General features: G+C 41.2%; 1 protein-coding gene across 1 annotated transcript in view; it reads left to right on the forward strand.

The window, feature by feature from the left end:
• LOC126473668 (solute carrier family 22 member 7-like) overlaps nucleotides 1–26,656 on the forward strand; it is a 333,310-nt gene that overhangs the window by 43,766 nt on the left and 262,888 nt on the right. Inside the window, exon 4 of the mRNA XM_050100901.1 lies at nucleotides 25,270–25,512. Within this exon, the coding sequence (XP_049956858.1) occupies nucleotides 25,270–25,512 (243 nt within the window). The remainder of the gene's footprint in view (nucleotides 1–25,269; nucleotides 25,513–26,656) is intronic.

A 26,656-nucleotide genomic window follows, 5' to 3' on the forward strand; every position in this document is an offset into this window, starting at 1 on the left:
ATGCAAAACTTTTTGTTGTGTTTATATCAATGAACTGTCAAAGGTTCACTGACCTCTGGAACTGGTTTTATATAACCAGCATACCTTGCTCTAACAAGGAATAGAAGGGTGCTAGCGGAGAAATACTCCTGTCGGAGCACAAACGAGGCGGCTATGTTCCTCTTTAAAAGACTTTGACAGAAGATGCGCGATACCAGTCACCTCAAACGTCATTCCGCCCTCCTCATCAAAAATTTTGGCATGCTGACATATTCGCGCTTTTTTGTGCAGAAGCAGAGTAGCAGGCAAACAGTGACGGTGGAAGGGAGACGAGACAGTGTCGGTGGGAGAGAAAGAGAGAGGAGCCAGTGACGGTGGGAAAGAGAAAGTGGTAGTGTAAGAGAAAGAGAGGTGGATGAAGACAATAACAGTGGCATCAAAAGAGAGAGGAGAGAGGCAGTGTCAGTAAAAAAAGAAAGCGATTGGATAGAGATAGAAGCAGTGGGAGAAGAAGAGAAAGAAGACACTGGAAATGAAAAATACAGATGAGCGGAGACCATACACAGGCCTGGGGATCTGAACACTTTCAGACCAGCGGACTTTTAACACGTATCTATGGGCGACGGCGCATTTTGGACCGAAATTTTAAACACGTTAGTATAGGGTTTCGTTAGACCCCTGAAATTATTGAGCTGTCGGAGTATGGCGGGGACAGTTGCAGGGAGAAAGAAAGAAAAATGGAGACAGTGTAACTGATGATGATGATTTTTGGTTTGTGGGGCGCTCAACTGTGCGGTTATCAGCGCCTGTACAAATTCCTAATCTTTACTCAGTCCAGTCCCGCTACTTGTATGAATGATGAGGACAACACAAACACCCAGTCCCCGGGCGGAGAAAATCCCCAACTCTTACGGGAATCTAACCTGGGACCCCGTGATCGAGCAACGCTAGCCACTAGACCATGGGCTGCGGACAGTGTAACTGAGTGAGGAGACAGTGGCAGCAGGGTATACTGTAAACCAATGGCTGAAAAGGGAGACAATGTGAGAGACATATGTAGACTGTGGCAGTGAGAGGGAGATGCTAAGTATGAAGGCTTAACTTTAAAGAGAGACTGTGTAAGACGATTTAGAACGCTCTGTGTTAAAAGAGCGCGAAAACGTCCACATGCCAAAATGTTTGGCGTGGAAAACGGAATGAGGATTGAGGCAGTTGGTTTCCCACTTTTCTGTCAGAGTGTTTTAAAGAGGATCATATTCGTCTTTTCTTGTGCTCCGACAGGAGCGTTTACATAATTAGTATTTCTGCCACACGGTGGACTTGCAGTACAGTATACCCTATAGTTGTACTGCACAGCCTCTCTATTCGACTACTAGTTCCGTAAACAAACAAAATCGCTGTCGACACATTTCTCGCCATTAATGTTAATTGTGGTTCATGGTGTGGGTTTCTGTAGTCATGTCCTAGTTCATGAACCACGGGCAACGTATGAGTGGCCAAGTAAGTGGTCCCGACAGTCGGGATACCAGTTACTTTGGAATAAGGCTGGGCATCTCGGACATATTCTGAGTCGTGGTCACCTTTGTGCTCATACGGCAAAGACTACCAAATCCACCGGTTAGTCCCTCAACCGTTAGGGGTAAAACTCAATGGGACTCAGGGCAAGTAAGGCTAGCAACCTGCTTCCCTGGTACTTTAAATATGATGCTGGCAACAATCAGAGCAAAATACCTCGGACCTTTGGAGGTGACGGAGTCCCACCTCTAACTGACAAACCAGAGACTCCTAAGATACGACTTGGCAAACAAATGGTAATGAGATGGGGAGCTATTAATATCAATGGGGGCTACTCTGGGAAGACAGTAGAGCTGGCAGAGGCTGCAAGTAAGATGGGGCTGGACGTTTTAGCTGTTAGTGACATTCGGGTAAGGGATGAGAAAGAAGAGGAAGTGGGAGAATACAAGGTCTACCTGTCAGGAGTCAAAGCAGGAACATCACAGTGGGGTGTAGGGCTTTACATCAGGAAAGAAATGGAACCCAGCGTAGTTGCAGTAAGGTATGTAAACGAACGACTGATGTGGATAGATTTGACAGTGTCTAGCTAGAAAATTAGGATTGTGTCAGTATTTTCGCATTGTGAAGGGACAGATCAAGATAAGATGGATAGTTTTTATGAGGCACTCAGTGATGTAGTTGTTAGAGTAAAGGACAAGGACAGTGTTCTGCTCATGGGTGATTTTAATGCCAGGATTGGAAATCGAACAGAAGGGTATGAAAAGGTTATGGGTAAATTTGGAGAGGATATGGAGGCCAACAGGAACGGGAAACAACTCTTGGATTTCTGTGCCAGTATGGGCTTAGTAATCACAAACTCCTATTTTAAACATAAGAATATTCACCGGTATACTTGGGAAGGCAGGGGAACCGGATCTGTCATTGACTATATAATACGATATCAGGAATTCAGGAAGGCTGTGAGGGACACACGTGTATTCAGGGGATTCTTTGATGACACTGATCATTATTTAATCTGCAGTGAAATTGGGATTGTGAGGCCGAAAGTGCAGGAGGTCAGGTCCATATGTAGGAGGATAAGAGTGGAGAAACTTCAGGATAAGGAAATCAGGCACAAGTACATAACAGCGATCTCAGAAAGGTACAAGTTAGTTGAATGTAGTCAATTACAGTCACTGGAAAAGGAATGGACAAGGTACAGGGACACAGTACAAGAAGTGGCTAAAGCGTGTCTTGGAACAGTAGTGTGTAAAAGTAGGATGAAGCAAACAGCTTGGTGGAATGACACAGTCAAGGCAGCCTGTAAAAGGAAAAAGAAGGCGTATCAAAAATGGCTACATACTAGAACTCAGGTAGATAGAGAAAGTTATGTTGAAGCAAGAAACAAAGCCAAACAGATAATTGCAGCATCCAAGAAGAAATCTTGGGAAGACTTTGGAAACAGGTTGGAGACTATGGATCAAGCTGCTGGAAAACCATTCTGGAGTGTAATTAGCAGTCTTCGAAAGGGAGGTAAGAAGGAAATGACAAGTATTTTGGACAGGTCAGGAAAACTGCTGGTGAATCCTGTGGATGCCTTGGGCAGATGGAGGGAATATTTTGAAGAGTTGCTCAATGTAGGTGAAAATACGATCAGCAATGTTTCAGATTTCGAGGTAGAATGGGAAAGGAATGATGATGGAAATAGGATCACATTTGAGGAAGTGGAGAAAATGGTCGATAGATTGCAGTGCAATAAAGCAGCTGGGGTGGATGAAATTAAGTCGGAACTCATCAAATACAGTGGAATGTCAGGTCTTAAATGGCTACACAGGATAACTGAAATGGCCTGGGAGTCGGGACATAAGCAGTAATCACACCAATCTTTAAACATGGAAACAGAAAAGATTGTAACAACTACAGAGGTATCTCTATAATCAGCGTTGTGGGTAAAATATTCTCAGGTATTGTTGAAAGGAAAGTGCGAGTATTAGTTGAGGAGCAATTGGATGAAAATCAGTGTGGGTTTAGGCCTCTTAGAGGTTGTCAGGACCAGATCTTTAGCTTACGGTAAATAATGGAGAAGTGTTATGAGTGGAACAGGGAATTGTACTTATGCTTTATAGATCTAGAAAAAGCATATGACAGGGTTCCAAGGGGGAAGTTATTGTCTGTTCTACGAGATTATGGAATAGGAGGCAAACTTTTGCAAGCAATTAAAGGTCTTTACATGGATAGTCAGGCAGCAGTTAGAGTTGACGATAAATTGAGTTCATGGTTCAGAGTAGTTTCAGGGGTAAGACAAGGCTGCAACGTGTCTCCGCTGTTGTTCATATTATTTATGGATCATATGTTGAAAACAATAGGCTGGCTGGGTGAGATTAAGATACGTGAACACAAAATAAGCAGTCTTGCATATGCGGATGACTTAGTTGTGATGGCAGATTCGATTGAAAATTTGCAAAGTAATATTTCAGAGCTAGATCAGAAATGTAAGGACTATGGTATGAAGATTAGCATCTCCAAAACGAAAGTAATGTCAGTGGGAAAGAAATATAAACGGATTGAGTGCCAAATAGGAGGAACAAAGTTAGAACAGGTGGACGGTTTCAAGTACTTAGGATGCATATTCTCACAGGATGGCAACATAGTGAAAGAACTGGAAGCGAGGTGTAGCAAAGCTAATGCAGTGAGTGCTCAGCTACGATCTACTCTCTTCTGCAAGAAGGAAGTCAGTACCAAGACTAAGTTATCTGTGCACCGTTCAATCTTTCGACCAACTTTGTTGTATGGGAGCGAAAGCTGGGTGGATTCAGGTTACCTTATCAACAAGGTTGAGGTTACGGATATGAAAGTAGCTAGAATGATTGCAGGTACTAGTAGATGGGAACAATGGCAGGAGGGTGTCCACAATGAGGAAATCAAAGAAAAACTGGGAATGAACTCTATAGATGTAGCAGTCAGGGCGAACAGGCTTAGATGGTGGGGTCATGTTACACGCATGAGAGAAGCAAGGTTACCCAAGAGACTCATGGGTTCAGCAGTAGAGGGTAGGAGGAGTCGGGGCAGACCAAGGAGAAGGTACCTGGATTCGGTTAAGAATGATTTTGAAGTGATAGGTTTAACATCAGAAGAGGCACCAGTGTTAGCGCTGAACAGGGGATCATGGAGGAATTGTATAAGGGGGCTATGCTCCAGACTGAACGCTGAAAGGCATAATCAGTCTTAAATGATGATGATGATGAATGTTAATTCATCCAAAGTGTTCAGCTAATGTTTTTTACGAGTTCACACACAACCGTTTCGCGACGTGGCTGGCTGTTGATCTATCGATGCGATATGCGAACGCAAGTGTCCACTCGTAAAATTCAGTTACACAGATGACAAGTTCCCCTCAATCAGAATAATCACCGAATCAGGATCAAGTGCATGCTTGCTGATTCCGTAACAGTGGCGACGCGGCTGGCTGTTACCTTGACGATGTGGCACAGGACTGTGCAACTTGCACCTTTCATAGTACTTCGCTGATACTGTTGAAAAAACTGTAAAACACACGGCCTTTACGGTGAAAGCCTTGACCATATCTCACCAAAGTGCTGGAATTTCCGTTTTCGCACGCCACGACTCCGGCACAATGTGTAGCGTCCACCGCTAAGGCACTAACTAAAGCACTGTGTAGTATAAACCAAACAATCTACCATTTTGAATACCACGTTGAAGGTACTCGTTTAAAACTCTAATCTTAAATTCATCAAATGTACATTCCTTGCGCAGATAATATTACAGCGTAGTAAATGTATTCGCTCAGATTTGACTTTAAGAGGCAAGCAAATTAAAGTAGGTGATTGGACGAGTATTTCGAGATATGATACGTTCACTTACGTTCCACGCAAATCATACTACATATTTACCAAATACTGTTGAAATACGTCTCCAGTATCGTATTTTCTGGTTTATATGTGGTATATCCACGTAAGTTTACGCTAAGCAAGAGTTGCATTCGTAAACAGTTACGGAATAACGTTAAAATGGAACACAACAGTCAAAAAAACTGCGGATAAATTCTAGTGTCTGATTCCACTCGTCATCTGTGAGCAATGACGTCATACCAGAGGCAAGGATGCTAGACAAAGGCAATATTTGAAAGCAGCGGATGATATTCCTAAACAAAGGAGTGTAGCATACGATAAAATTAGTCACAGTTCACGCTGTCATTTAGTTATGCGCGAATTACATCGAAACGAACTGGAGATAATAGAGGTAAATAAGAGCAAAACCAAAGAGAAATATTTATGCTTGAAATAAATTACCGTCGTAATTTATGCGAGAAAGAAAAACACAGAGAACCTTTAAATAAAATTCATTAAGCATAGCGCGTGATGAAGTCGTAATATTATAAAATGGCGTTAATTTATAACAATAATTATTGAATCAAAGGGGACTACCACTGACAAGTGGGGGTTTTGGGCGGGGAGAAAGTAAAATGTAATACGGTTACGGGAAAATGAAGTAAATAATAACATCTGTGAAACAGTAGCATGAAATTGGAGAGTGGCACAACAATCCTAAAACAAAAGATAGTACACAAATAACAAAATTCACAAAACGTCAGAAGTATTGGAATCGATAACTAGAACTGACCCATATACATTAATTCTAGCTTCCAATTCCAATATTAGTTACTTTTTCGCACGAGTTCAGAGAGCAATTAAAAATACAGAGATACTATTACATTTCAGTACACACACCTGCTGCAAAAACGATCTAAATAATGAACAGTGCAATAGCTGGAATCAGTAACTAGAATTGAGCTCTTATATAGTATAATTATAGTCACCGTTTCCAGTATTTGTCAGTTTTCCCAGTAGTTTGGAGAGCAATTACAAACGTAGAAATCCTATTACATTTCAGTGTACGCACCTGCCGGAAAAACGATCTAAATAACGAACCATGGAAATATTGGAATCGATAACTAGAATTGACCTATACAGCAGGTCAGATCTTGTTACCGATTCCAACCATTCGATGGTTCATAATTTTGGGCACGTTTGCAGTAAGTGCGTGAACTCGGTTTTTGTAGGATTTGTAGAGAGCTCTTATTGATCTCTAGACTGCGGCGAAAAAGTAAAAAATAGTGAAGAGAGTAATACAAACACTTGTTCCAAAAATGGCCTAAATAACAAACCGTGGATTCTTTGGAATCGGGAACTAGAAATGAGCGATATAGCTTAATTCTAGTTACCGGCTCCAACATTTGTTACATTTTTTAAGTTTCCGTTATTGTGTACTGGCGTTTCTTTTAGGATTTCTGTGTCGGTATCTCCACATTTCATGCTCCTGTTCTTTTTTTATTTTTCATATACGTTATTATTTATTTCATGTTTCCCGTTGTTGTGTTACATTTTAATTTCTTCCAACCCCTAAACCCCCATTTTCCCGCAGTAGTCTTGTTAATTCGATAATTATTTGATAATAAATTAACGCTATTTCGCAATATCACGACTTCAGAAAGTGATGTACTGTAATGGATTTACAGGTTCTCTGTACTTTTCTCACTCACATAAATTACAATAATAATTTATTTCAGACAAGTGTGCTCCTCGTGTTTTGTTCTTATTCGCTTTCATTACCTTCACATCTTTTCGACATAATTCATGGCTGAGTAATTAATCATGTCAACTGTGATTGTAATTTTATCGTACGCTACATTCGTTTGTTTACGAATATGATAGTTGCTTTCAAAGATTGCCCCTGTGTAGAGTCTTTGCCTTAGGTATGACGTCATTGCTCAAGGCCGAGGGGGGACATCAGACATTAGAAGTAATCCAAAATTTCATGTCAGCACAAGAGGGAATTGCATGAGTACCCAAAGTATATTACTGATGCGAATTGTATTGAGTATTTCAAAGGCTTTCAAAGAAATCTGTCAGAAATTACTTAAAAAGTAAAAAAAAAAACTGCAAATATTTTGTTATTACCAACAAGCTGCGATAAAGCATTATTAATTTACTCTTTCTATAAAATTAACAGCTCCTTAGGATGAACTGTGGTTTTATACAGTTGTAAATAAAATCAAGAAAAGTAGCTTACTTTAAACATACAATATTACGTCATGTTATGTAATCTGCAGCAAGATAACTAAACACACATCTTACAAATATAATTTCATGACCACCGGTCTGTGAGCACATCTATTTTTAAAACAAAGAAAAAAGCATTTTACTTACATTATACAAGTAGCGCTCGATTTTGTTGTTCAATCTTTACGCCTTGAATTCACAAGCCACCTTTTACGCCGATCTATATCTGAAGGAAACCGATAAAACTTATAGCGACCATTTCTGCTATTATTTGAGCAATTTGGAGCTGCACACTCAGCTGTTTGACGCTGTGGAACAATAAAACTAAACATAATTCGTTGATTCACTTTCCTACGCCACGCGAAGCATACAACACTGTCTTCGGATTGGTATTCAAAATAGCGAATTGTTCAGCTCTGTACATCCAGTGCTTTATCTCTGACAATGACGTCACTCTCCGCGCTGGCGAGTGAGTCGACAATCTATACTGCGATGGGGCGGGCAACGACATTACAGTCTGTCAGTTCAGGTTTTTCAGCATCTCAGTGACGATGTCGGATGACCCATTGGTCAAACAAACCTGTGACCATTTGCGCTGCCCTATTTCCTTACATTTGATAACACCTGTAGTCATATTTCGTATAGGTCCTACTCAGTTGAACAATATTCTGGACGTACGAATGTTTTGTAAGCAGTCTCATTTGTATCCCCGTTGAATCTTCCCAGTATCATACGAATGAACCAATGTACACCACCTGGTTCACATACGACTGAGGTTTTGATGTCATTCCATTTGTATTTATTTGTACTGTAGTCGTAGGATTGGACTATTTGCGTTTTGTGAAAAGCAAAAATTTACATTTCTTTACCTTTAAAGGAAGTTGTTAGCCCTTGCACGGCCTTGAAATCTTATCAAGCTCTGACTAGGGATAGTGGTTATCGAAATAACCGGTTTTCGATTATTTCGGTTTTTTCCACGCAGTTTAACCTATTAAAACCGCTGAAAATAACCGGCTTCTGAAATAACCGATTTTCGGTATTTTATTCCTATTGTTTCCTGTAATAAATGTAGATATCGAACTAAGGTTAGATGGGTAGATCACATAACTAATGAGGAGGTACTGAATAGGATTGGGGAGAAGAGGAGTTTCTGGCACAACCTGACTAGAAGAAGGGATCGGTTGGTAGGACATGTTTTGAGGCATCAAGGGATCACCAATTTAGTATTGGAGGGCAGCGTGGAGGGTAAAATTCGTAGATGGGGACCAAGAGATGAATACACTAAGCAGATTCAGAGGGATGTAGGTTGCAGTAGGTACTGGGAGATGAAGAAGCTTGCACAGGATAGAGTAGCATGGAGTGCTGCATCAAACCAGTCTCAGGACTGAAGACCACAACAACAACAACATCGAACTAAGATAGAGAAATTTTGACGTTTTCCAAAGTAACCAATATTCCAAACCAGTGCAAATTGTGCGAATAAAAATTACTCCATTTTTAAAAATGTTTATTTAAAAACAAAAAATTTTTGCACTGCTTCTATGGCTAACAGATATTTCGATTTTTTTACTCGGTTATTAGTTAAAAATAAAAAACGCCTGTTATAACGGAGACCAAAGAAACACCAAAAAATACTGGTTATCCGAAACTAAAATACCGGGATAGGTTTTAACTGGTCTGTTTGTCCCATACCTAGCTCTGACTGTTCGTGCAGTTTTTTTTATTACAGATAAACGAATCACTTACAAAAGATGTGAAGTTACTATTTATATTGTCTTCCAGGTCGCGAATATATTATGCAAATGGCAGCAGATAATTCAGAGGGTGTGGAGTTAAATGGAAATATTAAGATATTTGGGTATGCAGATGATCTAAACATCATTAGCGATAGGAAAGAATCTGTAACAGCAAATGCGAATGCGTTAATCAAGGCTAGTGAAGATGTAGGTCTAAGGATAAGTGAAGACAAAACTAAATACCTGGTTACTATTAGAATGCCAACAGCTGTTGATCATGAAATGTTAAGAGTTTGAGACATGCAGTTTGAAGAAGTGAACACATTAAAGTATCTAGGCGTGGACATTACTTCGAGAAATGAGTTTGAATCCGAACTGAAGAAGAGATTACGGGCGGGAAATGCGTGCTACTTCTCACTGAATAGATTACTTTCATCACGGATATTGTCTAGGAATTTAGAGATTAGAATATACAAAACTATTATTCCACCAGTTATGCTGTATGGGTGTGAGACTTGATCTCTCACTGTGCAAAATGAAAAGCCGTCTCGAGTATTTGAAAACAAAATTTTGAGGAAAATTTTCAGAGCAAAAAGGGATGACATTAGCGGAGAGTAGCTAAAACTGCATTACGAAGAGCTTCACGAACTCTATTCAAGCCCTGACACAATCAGTATTATTAAATCACGTCGGCTGCGATGGGCGGGTCACGTGTCTCGAATGGATGAGGGCAGGGCAGCGCGCAGAGTACTGGTAGGGCACCTAGAGGGAAAACGTCCTGTGGGGAGACCGAGGCGTAGATGGGAGGACAATGTGAAGGCTGATTTGAGCAGCCTAGGTATTGAAGGTTAATGGAAGGAAATGGCCCAAGACAGGGACAGGTGGCGAAAACACGTTGCTGCGGTAATGGACTCTCGAGTCCGGTATGACCAGTGAGCGTGTGTGAGGTCGCGAATATACAGCAAGAATAGCAAGGGACTCAACACATTTCCTTGAGTACACCTGGAGGTGCTTCCACTCTGTGTATGATTCTCCATCCAAGACAACATCCAGAGACCCGACTATCAAGAAATCCTCAATGCAGTCACCAATTTCGTCTGATATTCTATTTCAGTTTTGGTGTACTTGCTTGAGTAGGCTTTGACGTGATACTGAGTCAGATTCTTGGAGGAAACAAAGAATTACAGACCAACATTACTGAAGTCCGTCTGTCCCGTAGCCCAGAGCTCATTATGAGCAGGAACATTGGGATTGTCCTGGAGAAACAGAAAACAGAAGCTTACCTCCACACTCAATTCTTATGATGATGAGGGAGTGATGGGAGCAAGTCAGACATCATTTTCACACGAAAACACCGTGCGGAGTCGAAAAGGAAGATTACGATTTTACATCATGACGGAAAAAGCTCATCAGAGCTACTAGGGTGGAGGAATAAACGAGTTAATTAAACCAGGGTCCGATTGAGGAGGTGCAGTGATGAGACACAGCACTCGTACAAAGGGCGTCCAAAACGTTTTGCACAGTCATCTCTAATTTCTTTAATTTTTTGCAGGAGAAGAATGAAATTTTTTGTGAACGTACTTGGAACATTTAGCTATACATTGAGCCTACTCATTGTAGCCTCCATCAGCTGTGACGCATCTGGCCCAACGTTCTTTCCATGATGGTAAATACACGTTGGTAAAATTCTGGGGCTGACTTTTACACCATCGCTTGACGCAGGAAATAAGGTCTTTCTCACTATCAAATGTTTTACCACTCAGGTGGGCCTTCAGACGATCAAAGAGGTAAAAATCATAAGGAGACAAGTCCAGACTCTAGGGAGGATGAGGAACAATTTTCCAACCCATTTCCCTGATTTTCTCCTGCATCATAAGGGCTGTAGGGGGGTGTGGCATTGTCATGGTGTAGTCTGACGAGCTGACCCTGAAGCTGTGGTCTGTGGGTCTTGATGACACGTCGCAGCTTGTCCAATGACAAACAGTAACGGTCCCAGTTAATTGTGGAGCCAGATTCCAAAAAGTCAATGAAAATGACGCCACACTGATCCCAGAAGAAGAAGGCCATCACCTTTCGGCCTGCTGTTCGTGAAAGTCTTGGTTTCTTCTTCTGAGGGGAACCCGGATGATGCCACTCCATGGATTGGGTTTTGCTCTCAGGTTCGGACAGAAACAACCATATTTCATCCTGGGGTAACACTGTTTCCACTCTTCAGTGAAGGTCTTCATGAGACCCTCGCACACATTTTTCCTCATTTCTCTTGTCAGTAATCTAGGCACCCAACGTGCACATATTTTTCTGTACCTTAGTGACTGTGATACCACACTACCCAATGACAAACGAGTCATTTCAGCAAGCTGTCGTATCGTCACACATCTGTCATCTTGGATGATTTGATCAATGGTCTCCTTATTCACATCACTCACTGCTGTCGATGGTCTAACGGATTTTGGATTGTTCGGTAGCGAGAAATCACATTCTTTACACCTCTGCAACCACCGCTGGATACTGCTGAGATCCACTGTGTCCTCCCCATAAACATGGAGCAACTTCCTGTGAATCGATGTGGCAGAGTCATCGTTCTTCTTGAAGAGGAACTCCATCACCGACCGTTGTCGCAACCTGACACCTGACACCTACTCCACGGTCCATTATGGCTCACCTGTAAATATAAAAAAAATGCTTTTATACACAAACTTACAGCTAGATGTTCCAAGCATGTTCACAAAAAATAAAAAAAATTAGAGACGACTGTGCAAAACGTTTTGAACGCCCTTCGTATTTGGGAAGACTGACCTCCGCCCAGTAATACAAATTCAGGTTACCTGTGATTTCCGTAATTCACCCAAGACAAAATTTGGGATCGTTCGTTTGGATGGCAAAGCCTGATTTCCTTTCCTTTTCTTCCAGAATACGATTAATCATTACGTCTCTAACAACCTCGTCGTCGACAAAAAGTTAAACCATCTGATCTTTTTCCAAGACCCGGATAGCTGGATGGGAATTTGAACTTTCGCCATGTCATGCAACTGTTGTTCTTGTTCTTGTGGTCTTCAGTCCAACGACCGATTTGATGCCGCCCTCCCCCCTCCCCCCTCCCCCCATCCTACTCTATCCTGTGCAGACCTCTTCGTCGCCGAGTAACTGCTGCAACTCACATCCTTCTAACTCTGCTTACTGTATTCATCTCTGGGTCTCTCTTTACGGTTTTTATCCTGGACGCTTCTCTCCAGTACTAAATTGGTGATCACTTAATGCCTCAGAAAGTGTCCTACCAACCGATCCCTACTTCTAGTCAGGTTATACAATACATTTCTCTTCTCCCCAATTCTATTCAGTACCTCCTCATTAGTTACTTGATCTACCCACCTAATCTTCAGCATTCTTCTGTAGCACCACATCTCCAAAGCTTCTACTCTCCTCTTGTCTAAACTATTTATCGTCTGTTTCGCTTCCATACATGGCTACACTCTATACAAATACTTTCAGAAAGGACTTCCTGACACTTAAATCTGCACTCGATGTTAACAAATTTCTCTTTTCCAGAAACGATTTTCTTGCCATTGCCAGTCTACATTTTATATCCCTCCTACTTCGACCATCATCAGTTACTTTGCTCCCCAAATAGCAAAACTCCTTTACTACTTTAAGTGTCTCATTTCCTAATCTAATTCCTTCAGCATCACCTGATGTAATTCGACTACATTTCCTTATCCTCGTTTTGCTTTTGTTGATGTTCATCTTATGCCTTTCTTTCAAGACACTGTCTATTCCGTTCTACTGCTCTTCCAAGCCCTTAGCTGTCTCTGACAGAATTACAATGTCATCGGCAAACCTCAAAGTTTTAATTTCTTCTCCCTGGGCTTTAATGCCTACTCCAAATTTTTCTTTTCTTTCTTTTACTGCTTGCTCAATATACAGATTGAATAACATCGGGGAGAGGCTACAACCTTGTCTCACTCCCTTCTCAACCACTGCTTCCCTTTCGTGCCCCTCGACTGTTACAACTGCTGTCTGATTTCTGTACAAATTGTAAATACCTTTTCGCACCCTGTATTTTACCCTGCCATCTTTAGAATTTGAAATAGAGTATTCCAGTCAGCATTGCCAAAAGCTTTATCTAAGTCTACAAATGCTATAAACGTAGGTTTATCTTTCTTTAACTTAGCTTCTATGAGAAGTCGAATGCAACTACAAAACGCTAAACGTTCCACTACCTCGAGCAGTGTTCAGTCGGGAACCACTTCATGAGGGAACAAACAATTACAAAATTTCAAGAAGTACGCTTTTAGAGATTTTCCTTTTCTTACCCTGCTTTTGACACAACAACTTCAGACGCGCACCAGTCGGTCAAGTTGGAAAGAAGGAAGATATCGCTAAGTGGCATTGTTGACGTAAGGATTCCGCGAGTCGCCTGAGGAAATTTCTAGAAAACCTGTTATTCAAGCCCCCAGTAGAATCCAAGGCTAAACACAATATAGATATGAAAGCAAAATGGACTGTGACGTCCCTTATCAACACCTGTCGAATAGTAGTTGTTCATCGTCTATGACGTTATTTGAAGAAAGACACTTTTCAGAAAGAATCAGGGGAGCTTCAGCAAAAAACATTCAGCTGAAAGTAGCTCACCTTTGAATGGCTGTGAAACTAATGACACAGCTGATTTTATTCACACAGATTTCCGAAAGGAGTTCGGAACCGGACCATATGGTCGACTAGGAACCAAAATATAACCTTAAGGAGTATCCTCACAAAGATGCCACTGGTCGAAGAATTTTTAATTAATAGAAGTCAATACGTTGTATTGGACCGTGAAAGTTTAACAGAAAGTAAAGTGGTATTAGGTGTCCATAAGGAACCGTAAGAAAACCATTAATACTATCTAAGGCATGTTACTTGACTTTCGGAAGCCTTTCGATACAGTTCGATACAGACATCTAACGAACAAAATACGAGTGTGCGGAATGTCACGGTAGCGCCACCTATCACGAATAGACAACAATGGTTGATTAAAATGTGCATACTTTTTGGCGTGTAACCTGAATTTCTTTGTCATCAGTCTTCTGACTGGTCTGATAGGGCCCACCATTAATTCCTCTTCTTAGCCAACTTCTTCATATCAGAGTAGCAGCTGCAAGCTACGGCCTCCATTATTTAGTGGATGTATTCCAATCTCTGGCTTCCTCTACTACAGCTCCCTCTGCCAATATGGAAATCACTACCTGATGTCTTCACAGATGTCCTATTATCCTGTCTCTTTTCCTTCTCAGTGTTTTCCACATATTCCCTTCCTTTCCAATTCTGCGCAGATCGTCTTCATTACTTACCTTATCAGTCCACCTAATTTTCAACATTCGTCCATAGCACCACATCTGAAATGCTTCGGTTCTCTTCGGTTCTTTGTTCCACTACGATACAATGCTGTACTCCGGACGTACATTCTCGCAAATTTCTTTCTCAAATTAAGGCCTATGTTTGATACTAGTAGTCTTCTCTTGGTCAGGAATGTCCTTTTTGCCAGTGCTAGTCTGTTTCTGATGTTCTCCTTGCTCCGTCCGTCATTGGTTATTTTGCTGCCTAGGTAGTTTAATTCCTTAACTTCATCTACTTCATGATCATCAATCCTGATGTTAAGTTTCTCGTTGTTCTCATTTCTGCTACTTCTCATTACTTTCGTCTTTCTTCAGTTTACTCTCAATCCATATTCAGCACTCATTGGATTCAAAAGATCATATAATTCTTCTTTACTCTCACTGAGGATAGCAATGTCATCATAGACATCCTTTCACATTCAATTTTTAATTCCACTCCTGGACCTTTCTTTTATTTTCGTCATTGTTTCTTCGATGTACAGATTGAACTGTAGGGGCGAAAGACTACATCCCTGTCTTACACCTTTTTAATCCCAGCATTTAGGTCTTGGTCGTCCACTCATGTTATTCCCTCTTGACTATTGTCCATATTGTATATTACCCACCTCTCCCTACAGCTTATCCCTATTTTCCTCAGAATTTCGAACGTTTTGCACCATTTTACATTACTGAACGTTTTTTCTGGATCAACAAATCCGAAGAAAGTGTCTTGATTATTCTTTAGTCTTACTTCCATTATCAACCGCAACGTCAGAATTGGCTCTCTGGTTTCTTTAGCTTCCCTTAAGTCAAACTGATCGTCATGCAACACATCTTCAGTTTTCTTTTCCATTCTTTTGTATATTATTCTTGTCAGTAACTTGGATTCATGAGATGTTGCAGTTTTCGTAGTAGTATGGATGATGTTTTTCCGAAAGTCAGGTGGTATGTCGCCAGTCTCATACATTCTACACACCAACGTGAATAGTCGTTTTGTTGCCACTTTCCGCGAAGATTTTAGAAATTCTGATGGAATGTTATCTATCGCTTCTGCCTTATTTGGTCTTAAGTCCTCCAAACATCTCTTAATTTCTGATTCTAATATTGGATCCCCTACCTCTTCTAAATGGACTCCTGTTTCTTCTTCTATCAGATCAGACAAATCTTCCCTCTCACAGAGGCCTTCAATGTACTCTTTCCACCTATCCGCGCTTTCCTCTGCATTTAACCGTGGAATTCCCGTTGCACTCTTAATGTTACCACCCTTGTTTTTAATTTCACCAAAGGTTGTTTTGACTTTCCTGCGCTGAGTCAGTCCTTCCGACAATCATTTCTTTTTCAATTTCTTCACATTTTTCATGCGTCCATTTCGTCTTCACTTCCCTGCACTTCCTATTTATTTCACTCCTCAGCGACTTGTATTTCTGTATTCTTGAATTTCCCTTAACATTTTTGTACTTCCTTCTTTCACCGATCAACTGAAGTATTTCTTCTGTTACCTTTGGTTTCTTTGCATTAACTTTTTTGTACCTAGGTTATTTTCTTTTCAGCTTCTGTGATTGCCAACTTTAGAGATGTCCATTCCTCTTCAACTGTACTGCCTGCTGAGCTATTCCTTATTGTTGTATCTATCGCCTTAGAGAACTTCAAGTGTATCTTGTCATTCCTTTGTACTTCCGTATCTCACTTCCTTGCGTGTTGATTCTTCCTGACTAATCTCGTAAACTTCAGGCTACTCTTCATCACTACTACATCGTGATCTGAGTGTATATCTGCTCCTGAGGAAGCCTTACAATCCAGTATCTGATTTCGGAATCTCTGTCTGACCACGATGTAATCTAACTGAAATCTTCCCGTATAACCCAGCCTTTCCCAAGTATATCTCCACCTCTCGTGATTCCTCAGCAGAGTATTCGCTATTAGTAGCAGACACTTACGACAGAACTCAATAAGTCTTTCTCCTCTCATTCCTTGTCCAAAACCCATATTCTCCTGTAACCTTTTCTTCTACTCTTTTCCCTACAACTCCATTCCAGTCCCCCATGACTATTAGATTTTCATCTCTCTATCCGCACTGTATTATCCTTTCAATATCCACATATACTTTCTACATCTCTTCACCTTCAACTTGGGACGTCGGTATGTATACTTGAACTACGGTTGTTGGTGTTGGTTTACTGTCGATTCTGATAAGAACAACCCTATCACTGAACTGTTCACAGTAAAACGCTCTCTGCCCTACATTCCTATTCATAACGAAACCTATTCCCTTTAAACCGTTTTCTGCTGCTACATATTACCCTATACTCATCTGATCAGAAATCCTTGTCTTCTTTCCATTTCACTTCCCTGACCCCTCCTAGATCTAGATTGAGCCTTTGCATTTTCCTTTTCAAATTTTCTAGCTTCCCTACCACGTCCAAACTTCTGAAAATCCATGCACCGACTAGTAGAACGTTATCCTTTCGTCAGTTATTGAATCTTTTTCTCACGGTTACCTCTCTCTTGGCAGTCCCCTCCCAGAGACCCAAATGGGGGACTATTCCGGAATCTTTTGGCACTGGAGAGATCATCATGACCCTTTTTAATTACAGGCCACATGTCCTGTGGATACACATCATGTGTCTGTAATGCAGTGGTTTCCATCGCCTTCCTCATCCTCATGCCGTAGATCACCGCTGATTCTTCCCCCTTTAGGGGCAGTTCCCCATCCCAAAGCCAGGAGGGTGCCCTGAACCTCTGTCCGTTCCTCTGGCTCTGTTGACAAGGCCGTTGGGAGAAGGAGGGTGACTTCTTATGCCGTAAGTCTTCAGTCGCCAATGCTGATTATTAATCAAAATTTAAATGGTAGAGAGTTTCGCATAAGGGACCGAGGACTTTGTGGTTACTAATCTAAGACGCTACTCCTACACCACGGAAACACCACATAATAATCCGAATATGTAATAAAAATGGGGATATCCGCTCTGAAAATACAAAGTTGATCCCATCCATGTATGAAGTGTGGTTAGGAGGTGGCCAGTTGTAGCACAGCCTTACCAATGTTTACTTTTCAACAAGAACATTTTTTTCCGGGATACAAACCACCTGTATAGAAATGACCTAATCGATAACGTCAGAAGTCCATGAGGCTTATCGTGAATGATGCTGTTGTGTACACGAAGGACAAAACGTTAGAAAATTGGAGCGAAATGCAGGAAGACCTCTAGAGGATCAACGTTTGGTGGAAGGATTGATGGTTTACCATGAACGTAAATAAATATAACGTATTGTGCATAAATAGTTAGAAAGGTAAATTACTGTATTATTACACGGTTGCAGAATAATCACTGGAAGCAGTTACGTCAATAAAATATCTAGGAGTTAGAGTACGGAGCGATTTGAAGCAGAGCGACCATAGAAAACTAATCGCAGATAAGGGAAACGACAGCCAGATTCATTGAAAAGGAACCTAGGAAGTACAGCCACCCTCTAAACTGATAACTTACAAAACCCTCGTTCCTCCAATATTTGAATATTGGTCATAAGTCTGCGACCTGCACCAGATATGATGGATACAAAAAAACAGAGTAGACCCAAAGAGCCGGCCGCAGTGGTCTCGCGGTTCTAGGCGCGCAGTCAGGAATCGCGCGACTGCTACGGTCGCAGGTTCGAATCCTGCCTCGGGCATGGATGTGTGTGATGTCCTTAGGTTAGTTAGGTTTAAGTAGTTCTAAGTTCTAGGGGACTTACGACCACAGCAGTTGAGTCCCATAGTGCTCAGAGCCATTTGAACCAGACCCAAAGAAGAGCATGGAATGCCGGAAGTACATATCTTCCTATTTCCATCTATTGTACTATAATTTTTTTCCGTATTTAGTTACCTGAAGATATGAAATTTCGGTGTCTTTATATATTGTAATTGTTTTACAATTTTTGTATATATATACATATATGTGTCGATGTATAATTGGTTTGTTTTGCAAATATTATTTGTATCTTTACGCTGGGTCTTGCCTAGGGAAAACTATGCTATCGAACGATAACATCGATAGATCGTGTGGAGAACCAAAGTGTTTAGGATCTTTGGTAGTGTTAACTCTGCCGCGTGGAGCGCAGGCAGAGCAGAGTCTGGCTGGAGTAGGGCGGTGGAGCAGGTGTGTTGTGTGACGCTCCCGCGAGTTGCCGCGCTTTCGGGCTTTGGCAGCATGTAATTGCGCTCGACTTGCTATAATAGTTTCTAGCACGGTGTCACGGACGGGAAACATTAGCAGGCACACATCAAGAGCCCGTTTCGCCTGGTGACCAGGTCGAGAACAAGGCGCGCCAACATCCAGCTTCTGCAACAGCGACGGCCGACAATAAGTGATTGTCGCCACCTCCTCGATCGACGACTTAAAACCCTCAATCAACCAACAAGAAAGACTGAAAGCATGTAAAGTTGTAGAACTGTATGGCAGACCTCAGCTTTTCAAACTATTCCATTAACATCACTAAAATACAGCAACTTAGCATGAGCCTTTGTTGCTCATTGTCCCAATTGCATTACCAAGCAGGGTCCCTTCCTTTTCCGAAATGAACTCGAGTCTCGTTGAAATTCAAACGCCAGTATTAAAGTAATACCATTCGATTACACTGCTTTAATTTCAAAGTCCAGTTAAGGTATTCATAGCTATATTTGGATTACACAAGCACAAATTAAGAGTGCGAGTTTTGTTACCATATTTTAGCTTACCTGTGACTGCAGCTCAGCTTGGTACGTACTAAATTTTACTGTTGTTTACTGTTCAGAATCATTTAATTCAAGTTCAAAATTAAATCTCTTATTTTTAAATTGCGTAGATTCAAGTAGCTTTTGAAATGATAGTTGAGGTAGCTCAAGACTAACCTTATATTATTGAATTTCGTAGTGCTTCAGAAACAAAGTTCACTATTAATTTCAGTCACTAAATTAACTTTCAATTTTCCGGTTTTATTAATTCCTTTGCTAAATTAAGTCAGAGTGTAGCGAAATTTATTACTTCTGACAAACATTCAGTTTTCGCACAACACGTGTCAACCTTCATTTGCCACTCTTTTAGTGCTAATTATATGTGCAATAACCTTCCTTTTTCAGTTATTATAGTTGTTGTCCATTGGACTGGCGACCGGAATTTTCCCCATATCTCAAATATCTAACTAACGTCAGTTAATTGTTAACGTAACGACTGCACATTTACTTTCTTTATTAACTTCACCCCTTTTCAAAATTAATTTCCACCATTTTCATTTGCATTTTTCCTTTCATTTAGATGTAACCCTTTCCTCCCTCTTTACCGACAGATTAACTTCGGTGACGATTGCTTTTTCCAAATTTCCATTAGGTACACACGGTTTAATTTTGAGTGTCATTAAGGTCGATAAGTAGGGGGAGGTTACAAGCAGCACATTTCGTTATAAATTCAGTAACGCAAAAGCATCATGGAGATGCTAAGCCAATTCCAGCAGCAGCTTCGACTAATAGAATTAGTGCTGAAAGTTGCGTTAGAATTAGTAGAGGGTCGGGTAAATGTGCAACCTCCTAGGTTTTAGGCTCAATAATGTGCCTTAGAGGTGGTTACACAGTGCTTCGTTTACGTCCCTTTGGCCAACTTGGCTGTAGAGTCCTTAGATTTTACTGATTTATCTAGAAGGTGATGCTAATTACAGTATATGGCAACATCTGCAAATAAAATTAGTAATTTAGGTAGTTAAGTAACTGGAGATGACAAGTAATTATTGAAATTGAACACAGTTTATTTTAACAAATCAAGTAGAATTCATTTGCAAATGGCGGTCTTACAGTAGAAGAAATAAGACAGAAAGAGTTTTAACAAGAACAGTCCGTCAGCAAGAGTCACGTATGTGTGCAGTGAAGCTAGCAGCACATCTTATCTCAACAAAGAGAACTACTATACCAAGGAAACATTACACTTGGACGCTCAGTTTCGAAGTCCGGAAGGGACATAACTTCAGAAAAATCGGAAATTAAAGGCCCTCACTTAATTCTGCACTCACAGAAAATCGGTAATAAAACGGTCAAACAATATCTATTTAATTTCTCTTTAGCGCCGCTAGTTAGCAACAAATTGCTTCAAACAGAGTTTTGTTTAGAGCAACAATCGCGACTCTGCAAAGTGTAATGGTTCAGGTCGCTTCAGTGTCTTGACACCTATGTAGAGTTTTCGCAGTCTGACTACACGCATCACCCGTCAATGATGAATTAACTTAAGAGTTCAACACACGGCATAAGACTTGGTCTTTCACACACGGAGCGGCCGATACGTCGCACAAAAGCTGTCTCCAGCACTGCCTATCCCGAACTCATTACCCAGGCCTGGACCACAGCTGGGGCCCAAAAGACCCCGCGCCACTGACGCGTCTCCATTACAGAGTGTGCTGACGTCACGCTTCTCTGTTCCTTACAACGAAAATTGCTTTTATGGCGATCATTCAAATATGGCAAATAAAACATGTGGTTGTTTGCCGCCTTGTTACTGCCAAATTCATATTGAAACCTTTTGCAACACTGGTTGACACAATGAAAACATGTGTTTAAAATTAACGTAAAAGTTAAGGGGACAGTTATTCCGAAACGCCCTAATCATTATAGGCTATTCCTTCTGTAATTGTTCTTGGCAGTCTGCGAGTACACTGCTGTCACATTCTGCCATCAACCTGATGCGTGTACAGCCCGCATCTCTGTAATATGAGAAATAAGAAACCTCCAAGTTTTAATACATCAACAAGTGTCGACTTGTCTGGGACCTTAATGTAAGGAGATTCACACAACTCAGCCCAGCCCCGCCCCTTTACATCATCATGTCGTCACTTCCGATTATACCATTTAGATTCAGAACAAGTCTTGACTCTTCTCAGACCTTGCTGACTAAGAATACATACACGTTTAGCAAAGAGGGCCAGAGGGTGACGAAGGGGTGGAGTAGAGGGGCAGCGAGTTTCAAGACCCATATCCCTCCGGTTCCTGGAATCACGGTTGTTATTGTTGTGGTCTTCAGTCCTGAGACTGGTTTGATGCAGCTCTCCATGCTACTCTATCCTGTGCAAGCTTCTTCATCTCGCAGTACCTTCTGCAGCCTACATCCTTCTAAATCTGCTTAGTGTATTCATCTCTTGGTCTCCCTCTACGATTTTTACCCTCGATGCTGCCCTCCAGTACTAAATTGGTGATCCCTTGATGCCTCAGAACATGTCCTACCAACCGATCCCTTCTTCTAGTCAAGTTGTGCCACAAACTCGTCTTCTCCCCAATTCTATTCAATACCTCCTCATTAGTTATGTGATCTACCCATCTAATCTTCAGCATTCTTCTGTAGCACCACATTTCGAAAGCTTCTATTCTCTTCTTGTCTAAACTATTTATCGTCCATGTTTCACTTCCATATATGGCTACACTCCATACAAATACATTGAGAAACGACTTCCTGACACTTAAATCTATACTCGATGTTAACAAATTTCTCTTCTTCAGAAACGCTTTCCGTGCCATTGCCAGTCTACATTTTATATCCTCTCTACTTCGACCATCATCAGTTATTTTGCTCCCCAAATAGCAAAACTCCTTTACTACTTTAAGTGTCTCATTCCCTAATCTAATTCCCTCAGCATCACCCCACTTAATTCGACTACATTCCATTATCCTCGTTGTGCTTTTGTTGATGTTCATCTTATACCCTCCTTTCAAGACACTGTCCATTCCGTTCAACTGCTCTTCCAAGTCCTTTGCTGTCTCTGACAGAGTTACAATGTCATTGGCGAACCTCAAAGTTTGTATTTCTTCTTCATGGATTTTAGTTCCTACCCCGAACTTTTCTATTGTTTCCTTTACTGCTTGCTCAATATACAAATTGAATAGCATCGGGGAGAGGCTACAACCCTGTCTCACTCCCTTCCGAACCACTGCGTCCCTTTCATACCTCTCGACTCTTATAATTGCCATCTGCTTTCTGTACAAATTGTAAATAGCCTTTCTCTCCCTGTATTTTACCCTTGCCACCTTCAGAATTTTAAAGAGAGTATTCCAGTCAACATTGTCAAAAGCTTTCTCTAAGTCTACAAATGCTAGAAACGTAGGTTTGCCTTTCCTTAATCTTTCTTCTAAGATAAGTCGTAGGGTCAGTATTGCCTCACGTGTTCCAACATTTCTACGGAATCCAAACTGATCTTCCCCGAGGTCGGCTTCTACCAGATTTTCCATTCGTCTGTAAAGAATTCGCGTTAGTATTTTTCAGCTGTAACTTTTTAAACTGATAGTTCGGTAATTTTCACATCTGTCAACACCTACTTTCTTTGGGATTGGAATTATTATATTCTTCTTGAAGTCTGAGGGTATTCCCCTGTTCATACATCTTGCTCACCAGATGGTAGAGTTTTGTCAGGACTGGCTCTCCCAAGGCTGTCAGTAGTTCTAATGGAATGTTGTCTACCCCCGGGGCCTTGTTTCGACTTAAGTCTTTCAGTGCTCTGTCAAACTCTTCACGCAGTATCATATCTCCCATTTAATCTTCATCTACATCCTCTTCCATTTCCAGAATATTGTCCTCAAGAACATCGCCCCTGTATAGACCCTCTATATACTCCTTCCACCTTTCTGCTTTCCCTTCTTTGCTTAGAACTGGGTTTCCATCTGAGCTCTTGATATTCATGCAGGTTTTTCTCTTTTCTGCAAAGGTCTCTTTAATTTTCCTGTAGGTAGTATCTATTTTACCCCTCATGAGATAAGCCTCTACATACTTACTGCAGAAACTAAACTTGTCAGTGTAGTTTCAGCTCTCTGAGACTGCAGACGTGTGTGCAAGTTGTGCTTGCGTGAGTGTGTGTGTGTGTGCGTGTGTGTATGTGTATCTACTGCTGACAAAGACCTTAATGGCCGAAAGCTATGACTGTATAAATCATTTTATCGTGCCTATCGCGACTCAGCATCTCCTCAATATGGTGAGCAGCAACTTTCCTTTTCTCGTATTGTTACATTCCATCCTGGATTTTCCATTGTCTGAAATCATGTTGTCATAATTTTAATGATCAGGGTCCCAATGTTTCAGGACAATGCGAGACCTCACACTGCAATTATCACCATAAACACTTTGAGAAATGTACGAATCTCTGAATAGTTTGACCAGTCCTCTGATTTGTCACCTGCAGAACAAGTCTCAAACATGGCGGGAAGACGTATACTTCGTACGGACCTCTAGCCAGAAACTTTAGTGACTGACCCACCATGTGTTTCAGGCATGGCAAGAGCTTCCCCAAGGCCACATTAGGAGGATGTTTGCTTCCACAACACGATAAACACAAGTGTGTCTTGGGGCCCACGGGTGTCACACCTCATACTGATGTTGTTAATTTACACCATTTCCGGAAGGAATAAAAGTTTAATCATTTAACAACTCGTCATGTGATGAACATCTCCACAGTCTCATATACATCGGAATGGTGCTTCATGATGTAACATTTCCCTTCTAGGTCAGTTTATGAAATACTTTTGTTTTCTCCGGTAATGCCTATTGGAACTTTTCTCAGACATCTATCAGCATACTGAGTCATAAATTTCATGTCGTCCAGTAGATACGTACATCGGTGCAGAAGGAATGATGCTGCTCCCAATGCTAAGGAACTATTCCTCGTGGCGTGTTCGTCCATTATTATATTTCGACTTCTGGTTAGGTGCTTGCGCTGCAACAAATTTGAACTTGCTCCATCAACTCAATCACAATGGAAAGGCCATTTACTGCAGGCATGTTCTTAAGCTCCCCTGAAAATATCGTGTACGAGGGCTGAAAGAAAAAAATAATCAAGGCTAATATTAAGACTTTGTGTACTTAGAAAATACGTTCAGTTGCTTGTGTTGTGGGTTGGCAAGAGAGCCAACCCGGTGTGAGAGGAAGCCGAAAGGCACGCGTTTTAACTCACGCAGGCTGGCGTGAGGTCTGGAACAGGTCAAGGAAATTAGACTAGCAAAAAAGGACGTAGCTGTGGAATACTTAACTTTAATCCATAAATGGTGAACATCGCTCTTGACGGTACATGTTTTACAGCATCAATAGTAACTGGTAATGGCGCCTTGCTGGGTCGTAGCAAATGACGTAGCTGAAGGCTATGCTAACTATCGTCTCGGCAAATGAGAGCGTATTTTGTCAGTGAACCATCGCTAGCAAAGTCGGCTGTACAACTGGGGCGAGTGCTAGGAAGTCTCTCTCTAGACCTGCCGTGTGGCGGCGCTCGGTCTGCAATCACTGATAGTGGCGACACGCGGGTCCGACGTATACTAACGGACCGCGGCCGATTTAAAGGCTACCACTTAGCAAGTGTGGTGTCTGGCGGTGACACCACAGCTTGTGGCTGCCCAAGCTAGTACCTATCTCCGCCCACATGCATTGACATTTTCGCATGTGCCACTGTTCAAAACATTTGTGCATTTCACAGCATATAGAGACAATTCAAGGTCACAAAACAGTCGCGTGTTAATATTACACTACAAAAAGTTCTCCAGTAATATCAAGAGTGTCTTTTCTTGTCTGGATCTAATTATTTCGTTTTACACGGTTTTCGCGTCATTTGAGTAAGCAGTGAGCTCCTCTTTTGTGCCCTACCGCTATTTCCTGCTTGTTACAGGGAAGGAGCCTCGTTCAGCAAGTGCCTGATGTACAACCAGAGCGATGTGACGGACTTCGGCGGCAGCAGGGAACCTGTGAAGTGCCAGCACGGCTGGGAGTATGACGACACGTGGTTCTCCCTGACGGTGACGTCACAGATGAACTGGGTCTGCGACAACCGGCAGGCCGTCAATGACGTCTTGTTCTACTCACAGGTTATTGGAGTGGCCCTGGGGTTACTGTTTGGCTACATAGGCGACATGTGCGTAGCTGTTTTTTTAAGGCTGGTTTAATCCATCATGATCACTTAATAATTTTGATTAATTCACGAAAAGACACACTGATTATTTTTAGTAAATAAGAAGTTGAGCTACTTTTAGAAGTTTTGATTGGTTTTTCAATAACGACAAATACGTGGTACATTCTTCACAATTGGCTACCGTTTCAATCACTATAATAAGAGTACATTATCATTATCGTCGACGTGTTCCTATATGTCACACGCACTACACTGCATTTCCAAATTGTGTCTTTTTCTGCTGGCACTGTGGTGAAGTCAGTTACTTGTTAATGCACCATGGAATTTTTTCAGTAGTACTAGACATTTATGTTAATAAATAGAGAAAAGCAAAAGATAATCTTATTCGTACATAGAAGCCAAAGCTACTTAAGGGTTTAGTTGCATAAGGATTTTACTGCGCTTTTTTGTGTCCACACACACACACACACACACACACACATTCACACACACACACACACACACACATACACAGCTATCGTTCACACTTTTCTATAATAATACTAAGTTGAGCTCAAGAAGCTGAAAGTAGATTAATATTACACATCATTGACCTAAGATTTAAGATATTTCAGTACCATGTATTGCATTGTGACAGTGTGTTATAGAATCAATTTTTTACTATTAATTTACAGGACTTATATACAGGCATTTCGGTTGCACAAAATTTTGTCAGCTGACCATGGTTTCGATTGCAGTAGGGCAATCTCCATCAGAATAGAAAGTTACATGGAATACATGTAATCACACCATGGTTTAAAACGTCTGAGCAAAAGTGCTCTCGCCAAACAGAAACCATGGTGTGATTGCATGTATTCCATGTAACTTTTTTTCTGATGAAAAATCAAAATCGTGGTCAGTTGACAAAATTTTGTGCAACCGTAGTGGGTGTATATACGTCCTGTAATTAAATAGCTTATAGTTGCTGGATCACAGCCAACCAAATGTTTTGCTATTAGTTTTTTCTACCAATCCATACTCTGTTCTATAAGGAAATATAATATATAGGATAATTATGTATGATGTATTTGCAAACTTACGCTTTTAGTTGTCCTCTTATTTGCCTTGTTCTGTTTAAAACACATATTTATTCCCAGGTAGAAAGAGT

The sequence above is a fragment of the Schistocerca serialis genome, chromosome 4, assembly GCF_023864345.2.
Source record: "Schistocerca serialis cubense isolate TAMUIC-IGC-003099 chromosome 4, iqSchSeri2.2, whole genome shotgun sequence".
Lineage (NCBI taxonomy): Eukaryota > Metazoa > Arthropoda > Insecta > Orthoptera > Acrididae > Schistocerca > Schistocerca serialis.